This window comes from Pistacia vera, unplaced genomic scaffold (genome assembly GCF_008641045.1).
Source record: "Pistacia vera cultivar Batoury unplaced genomic scaffold, PisVer_v2 Contig344, whole genome shotgun sequence".
Lineage (NCBI taxonomy): Eukaryota > Viridiplantae > Streptophyta > Magnoliopsida > Sapindales > Anacardiaceae > Pistacia > Pistacia vera.
Window position 1 is genome coordinate 163,683 of NW_022196162.1, and position 6,715 is coordinate 170,397.

General features: G+C 37.0%; 1 protein-coding gene across 1 annotated transcript; it reads left to right on the forward strand.

Moving 5' to 3' along the window:
• Positions 1-245: 245 nt before the first annotated feature.
• LOC116138889 (serine/threonine-protein kinase Nek5) lies at positions 246-5,744 on the forward strand. Its single transcript, XM_031424565.1, has 14 exons — positions 246-541; positions 635-701; positions 785-850; positions 934-980; positions 1,073-1,118; positions 1,235-1,315; positions 1,413-1,455; positions 1,558-1,607; positions 1,894-1,975; positions 2,048-2,097; positions 2,372-2,445; positions 2,787-2,838; positions 2,920-3,573; positions 3,698-5,744. Exons 1-14 carry the CDS (start codon positions 444-446, stop codon positions 5,372-5,374), a joined length of 3,087 nt encoding a protein of 1,028 aa, XP_031280425.1. The 5' UTR covers positions 246-443; the 3' UTR covers positions 5,375-5,744.
• Positions 5,745-6,715: the final 971 nt, after the last annotated feature.

The window sequence follows — 6,715 nt, forward strand, 5'->3', positions numbered from 1 at the left end:
CTGAAATACACTTTTGTAGAACAGCTGGTTTTGTCGGCGTAGACTGAACTGAAACATACCCATTACCTCATTCTTTACTTAACTAAACTAACCATATAATTTCATAATCCTTACAAGAAATAACTACTCTTCTCTCTGCTCCACTCTCCGCACAATTTTCATTTTTTTATTTAAAAAGGAAAAAAAAAAGGTTAAAGAGAGTGAAGAGTGAAGTGAGTGATACGATAAAAGTAAGGAGGAAAAAATAAAAATAAAAAGAGAAATGAAAAGCATTGAATCGCATCGGAATTAAAAGACGAGAACCGGAAATGTTTTATTGACCGAAGAATCAAATGATTTGATCCATGATCAAAACGGTTACTTTTTTTTTTCACGCATTGGAAGATTTCACTTGAAGATCCGGTGATTATTGTGTGAGAAATTTGATTAGTTCGATTCTAGCAATGGAGTCTCGGATGGATCAGTACGAGATCATGGAGCAGATCGGTCGTGGCGCTTTTGGTGCGGCGATTCTCGTGAATCACAAGGCTGAGAAGAAGAAGTAAGTTGTAGAAGAAATGTTTTCTTTTGAAATTTTTGAAATGTGTGTGGTGGTGTAAGGTTTGTGTTTAATTGGATCTTTGATTGATTTCAGGTATGTATTGAAGAAGATTCGGTTAGCGAGACAAACGGAGCGTTGCAGGAGATCGGCTCATCAAGAGGTTGGTGTAACGTAGGTTGTATTTGTATTTTCTTATATTTCTTGATTTATCGTCGTTTTGATGGATTGTTAATTGAAATGTAGATGGCTCTTATTGCGCGAATTCAACACCCTTACATTGTTGAGTTTAAAGAAGCTTGGGTTGAGAAAGTAAGTCAATAGTGTTGGTTTCGTTCGGTTTTCATTTTGAGTAGAATTATAAAATAAAAAGATTTATGTATGTGTAATCGTAGGGTTGCTATGTTTGCATTGTCACTGGATACTGTGAAGGTGGAGACATGTGAGTTACATACTAATATAAAATCTTGTTTTCTTTCGATTGTTTTCTTTCGTGCAATAAGTTCATGTTGTTCTTGAATAATCCTGCAACAGGGCTGAGTTGATGAAAAAATCAAATGGAGTCTATTTCCCTGAGGAGGTGCTTTCATTGTTTATTTATTTATTTTTATTTGGGATGATTTTATATAAATTTAAGTACTTTTTTTTCCCTGGTGTGAACTTAAGGTTTACTATATGTTTGTGCACATTGTGCAGAAACTATGCAAGTGGTTTACACAACTACTGTTAGCAGTCGAATACCTACATTCGAATTTTGTTCTTCATCGTGACTTAAAGGTATGTGTATGAATGTTTAGATTATTTGTTTATCTTTTATCTTTATTTTCATTCAAAGATTTTATGGTCTGATATATATAGTTCTCTATCCCCACAGTGTTCCAACATTTTTCTTACCAAAGATCAAGATGTTCGACTTGGTGAGTCTTCTTTTGTGTTAATTGGGTGAAAATTGGGTCCTTAACTTGATATGTTTGATTTGTTATAATGCTGAGTTTGTTCTTTTTTGGTTTGTGTTTTAGGTGATTTTGGACTTGCCAAGACTTTGAAGGCAGATGACTTGGCATCTTCAGTATGTGCTATATGAGAATTGTTCTCCTTTTTGTAATATTTATTACTGTTAGAAAGTTGGAGTTCATTCATGTTTACTCTTCCGAGTTATTTTTTCTTTCAGCTGGGAATGATAGTTTCATATAAAAATTAGAAAGTATCCTGTCATTTTATACTCTGTGATTCACCTATGAACAATAAAACAAGTTTATTTTAAATGAGTTAATAACTTGCAGAATCTTTTGCAAATTGAACAATTAATATTTGCATTGCATTGCTATATTAATGTTTTCTTATTTTTGATACAGGTGGTTGGAACTCCCAATTACATGTGTCCTGAACTGCTTGCTGATATTCCTTACGGTTTCAAATCTGATATTTGGTCTCTGGGTATGTATTTTCTAGAGTTTCTTTGTGATTTTTGGCTTTGTTCTATGGCTTAAGTGATTCATTGTTGAGCAGGGTGCTGCATGTATGAGATGGCTGCTCATCGCCCTGCTTTCAAAGCTTTTGTAAGATTTCTCTTGGTTCTTTTACTTGATAGCCATACATCCTCGTCTTTACAATTTGTTAATAATGTGAAAATACTCTTATCATGTTGAAAACTAATTGGAAAAGTATTCAGTGAATTTTTATGCTTGTATTCTGCTTACCTCTAATGTTGTGTGGCATATTAATATGCTCTTTGCAAAGGCTTTCTGTAGTTGGTTGCTTTTTAAAGCCTTTATTGATAATATAAATAATTCTATTAAATTAACCTGATTTTCATTCTACTTCTCTGTTCAGGATATGGCAGGGTTGATAAGCAAGATAAACCGTTCCTCAATTGGCCCTTTACCTTCATGCTATTCGCCATCACTGTAAGTTTTCATGTGCTGTCTGTGTATCATTCTTGCATGTATACATAATACTTATAATATTCATGGGATTTTATTATTATAGTAAATGCTCTAACTTGGTGGTTGCTGGGCATTTGATTTTATGAGACTAGGTGGTGATGGTAGACTGTGGGGTCATGCAGCATGTGTGCTTGTGTCTGGGTGTTGATTTTATTTTTCACTGGGCTAGGGGAGGGGAGGGGTTATTATTAATTTGGAAGCAAGACTCATTCTTTTTCATGTAGTTGCCTCATCACCTGGTGTTGATAATCAATACTTAACAGCATGATAAATATGTTAATTGATTGATTTTACATAAACAGGAAAACTCTTATCAAAGGTATGTTGAGAAAGAACCCCGAGCATCGGCCAAGTGTAAGCATTCTCTGACACGCTGGGTCAACTTTAAGATAAGCTGGATTTCATCTTAATAGTTTAAATTTAAACTTTGGTCAGGCATCAGAAATTTTAAAGCACCCATACCTGCAGCATTATGTTGATCAATACCGTCCATCTTTTAGTCCTCCAGCAACGTCCTCCTCAGAGAAGCCTATTACAACTGCTCGTGAATCTAGGAAGAATATGGCTGAAAGCCAGAACAGTAATAGTTCAAGTAGTGATAAAGACAGTCTTCTTTCAAGTGATAGAAACACCGCAACAATTGTGTCCAACAGTGAAAGTAAAGCCACTGACACAGATTTAATTTCCATTGATGACGATGATGACTCTGAGCAGCCTCCACCAAGCGAAGAAGAACATGGCTCTGATGTTTGCATTGTCAAGATGGACGAAAGAAGGGTGATGAAACCCTCTCTTGGTGAACAGGGATCCAATGTCGAATCTAAGCAGCCAAAAACCATTAGAAGTATAATGATGGCTTTGAAAGAAGGCAAAGCTAGAGAAAATGGTTCCCCAATGAGAGGCAATCGCATAAAGGCTGTAGGTGTGCCAACCCAAAGAAGTAACACAGAAGCTTCACCCAAAGTCCTGAAACCCAGTGCTGTTGCTCCTGGTTTGAAGTCTAATGCAGATACACCAGTGGTTGCACAAGCAAAATTAGTAGTTGATTCTGCGAAACGGATGCCAGGATCAAATCCCTTAAAACATCAGGTATATCATTAGTTTGTGTTTCCTATCCTATTTCAATATTATTTTGACATGTTTACTGATTTAGTCGCGCCAACCCACCCCCACACCCCCCACCCCCCGCGAAAACAATGATTCATCTCTACAGTTACCTGTTATTGACTCCTCTCCCAAGACAAAACCTAGACATGAAGGGGTTCCTCCTCCTGTTCCAGTGAAACATGTTGAAGATGGACTCCCTGCTAAGCCGAGGCAAAGGACTCCTCCTTCCAATACTGTGAGACGAACTTCATTTCTTGGAAGGATGAGGCAAGTTGGAATTGACTCTCCAAACACAGTGAACAACACCGTGAAACTGGCTCCAAATGTGATAAATCAGGAGCCTGAGAGTATTCCTCATCAAGTTCCCAATGGTCGCTTAACTCATGTTTATAGGGAGAGCTCACATGAGTCCAAGAAGGCTGTTGTTGGACCTTCCAAAGCAATGCAAACTGATAGCAGCAATTCTGTCTCGTCATCAGTGTCAATTCATGCATTTGAGCTTTGTGATGATGCCACAACTCCTTTTATTGACATGGCAGAACAGATAGACGCTGATCATGTTACAGTAACCCACTCAGATGCCTTAGAATCACATCCACGCAGCTGCTCACCTACTTCTTTGCTATCTGAGATGCCTGGAAATATGTCTGGGCAAAACCATGAATATGATCATAAAACTGTTACATGCTCGGATGAAATCTCGGGGGCTGTCTCAGATCTTCAGAATACAGTTACTGATGGGCAAGTGAGCTCAAATGCAGCCATTCAGAGTTCTGAAGAAATCTTTGATTGTAATGAGGAAACCCCTTTAAACAGGCCTTGCAGTATGGATGATACACCTCTAAGCAGGCCTACTACTATTGATATTACCCCAATTGTCAGGCCTAGTTCTATTGATAATAGCACTATAAGCAGGCCTATTGATATTACCTCTATAATAAGGCCTAATACTGTCGACAATACCCCTGTAAGCAGGCCTAGTATTATTGATGATACTCCTGCAAGCAAGCCCAGTAGTAGGCCTGATATACTGCTCCAATCAAATACGTCGTCTGCATCTAATGATAGTGATGAAAAATTTTGTCTAAGGGAACTTCTATCTTCAGTAGCAGAAAGCACTGCTTCTGTTCCCCCACCTATTTCTCCTAGTCAAAACAGTTTGCAGCTAGATAAAGCAACTATTTTGCAAAGTCCAGCTATTGAAAAGCCAGCTGCTGCGCAACGTTCTCCTGCTTTTGATGATGTCATACATGTTATAAGGCACAGCAGTTTCCGGGTCGGGAGTGAGCAGCCGGTACTGGAAACTGTAGAGATGGGAGTTCAAAATGTAGATGTTGGGAAGCTCATAAATGTGGTGAGGGATGAATTGGAAATGAGGAACATGACCTCCCCAGTGGCCCTGAAATCATCTAGTAGCTCTGACGCTGTTAGTTTGAAATCAAGTTTTTCGGATCATTTAAGTAACAAGGAAATGGATGTAAGAAATCCCACTTTAGTTCCAATATATAATTCTTCTGAGCAAACAAAACCAAATTCCCCCACAATGCAAGACGAAACACCAGCAAAGGAAATCTTAGATGTTAAGTCTTTCAGGCAGAGGGCAGAGGCACTTGAAGGGCTTTTAGAACTATCAGCGGAGCTGCTGCAGCAAAATAGATTGGAAGAGCTTGCAGTTGTTCTGAAGCCTTTTGGTAAAGACAAGGTCTCCCCAAGGGAGACAGCTATCTGGTTAGCAAAGAGTCTTAAAGGAATGATGATTGAGGAATGTGGACGGAGTTCATGAAACATCATGTCTGGCAGTAAGCTTGTTTTTATTTTTAGTTAATTGATATTGTAATAGTAATTCTTAGTTTTTTGTCATGCTTTTGCATATTCAAGTTCCATTTGAATTGTTAAACGGAACAATCGCATCTGTTCTTTGTCGTCTTCTCATTTTGTAGTTCTTTTAGTGCATTTTGTTGTACATAGTGGCAATACAGATTACATGATCTTGTCTTTGAGCCAAATGTATTGATATGAAGTAGTATGTGGTGTATGTAAGTTTCAGTGAAATTGTTAATAAGGTGTCTCTACGGTTGTTCTTGGCTGATTTAAATTAGATAATCTCTGGAGAAATAAAGATAGATTGCATGGCTACAGCGGGAATTTACCTTCAGTTTAGGATGAGTTGAAGGCAGATACATTCTCTTAGCCCTTTATCCAAGAGCTTAAGCAGTTATAATTTTCTAATGAATTTTGGTCTTTTTTTTTTGTGTGCGCTCTTCTCAGTTTTTGAATTATGAAAGGTTTGTAAAAAGTATATAAAAGGCCGGGGGTTCTTCTTTGATATAGTTGAAGACAGTGAATATAGCAGTATCTTTGCATCTAAAAGTTGGGAGGTAGATAACATGGTATTGCTTATCTCAGTTATGAACAAGTTACTTGATCAAAAATTGAAATTAAGTTATCTGAATAGAATGTCTATGCTTTGCTTCTCTGTGTATATGGATTGCTCTAACTACTATTGTTTTCTTTTTATTAAATTTTTGTTTGGGTAAACATGGGGATAGTCAAGTACAATTTCCTTGGAAGAAAAAAAAATAGAGTCTAAAGTAGTACTTCATGAAATCGACAAATGACAGTCTTTTGAGATGTTTTATGAGATAAATAAGTTCAACTTAAAGTTTTAGGTCGCTTGTGTACCATCAGTTGTTCTTAGACATGAACGTGGTCTGCAGATACTCATTTTATTAAAAGGTATAATAGCTATTGCGTATTTTTACATCCTCAAGGTGTCAATTTCTATCTTTGAATCTGAATAAATATTTTGTATGTGAAAATATGTCCTGGATCAGTAGCAGATTCGAAAACAATCATCTTATCACTTTAAATATATTGCGTTGATGCATATATTAGTATGTTCCCAGGGTTATAACCATAATTAGTGTGTATTCTCTGAATTGCGAATGTTGGAATAGTTTTTGATAACTACAGCCCTGTCACTCAACAGTGAAACGAATATTAATTATCATTGAAATTGGGTAGTCAGCAATATTGTTATTTGGCATATTGAAAAGTTTGTTAACCAAGATTCTTTTGCCTTTTGAGCATGCATGATGTAAAAGCCACAATACCCATGAAACGT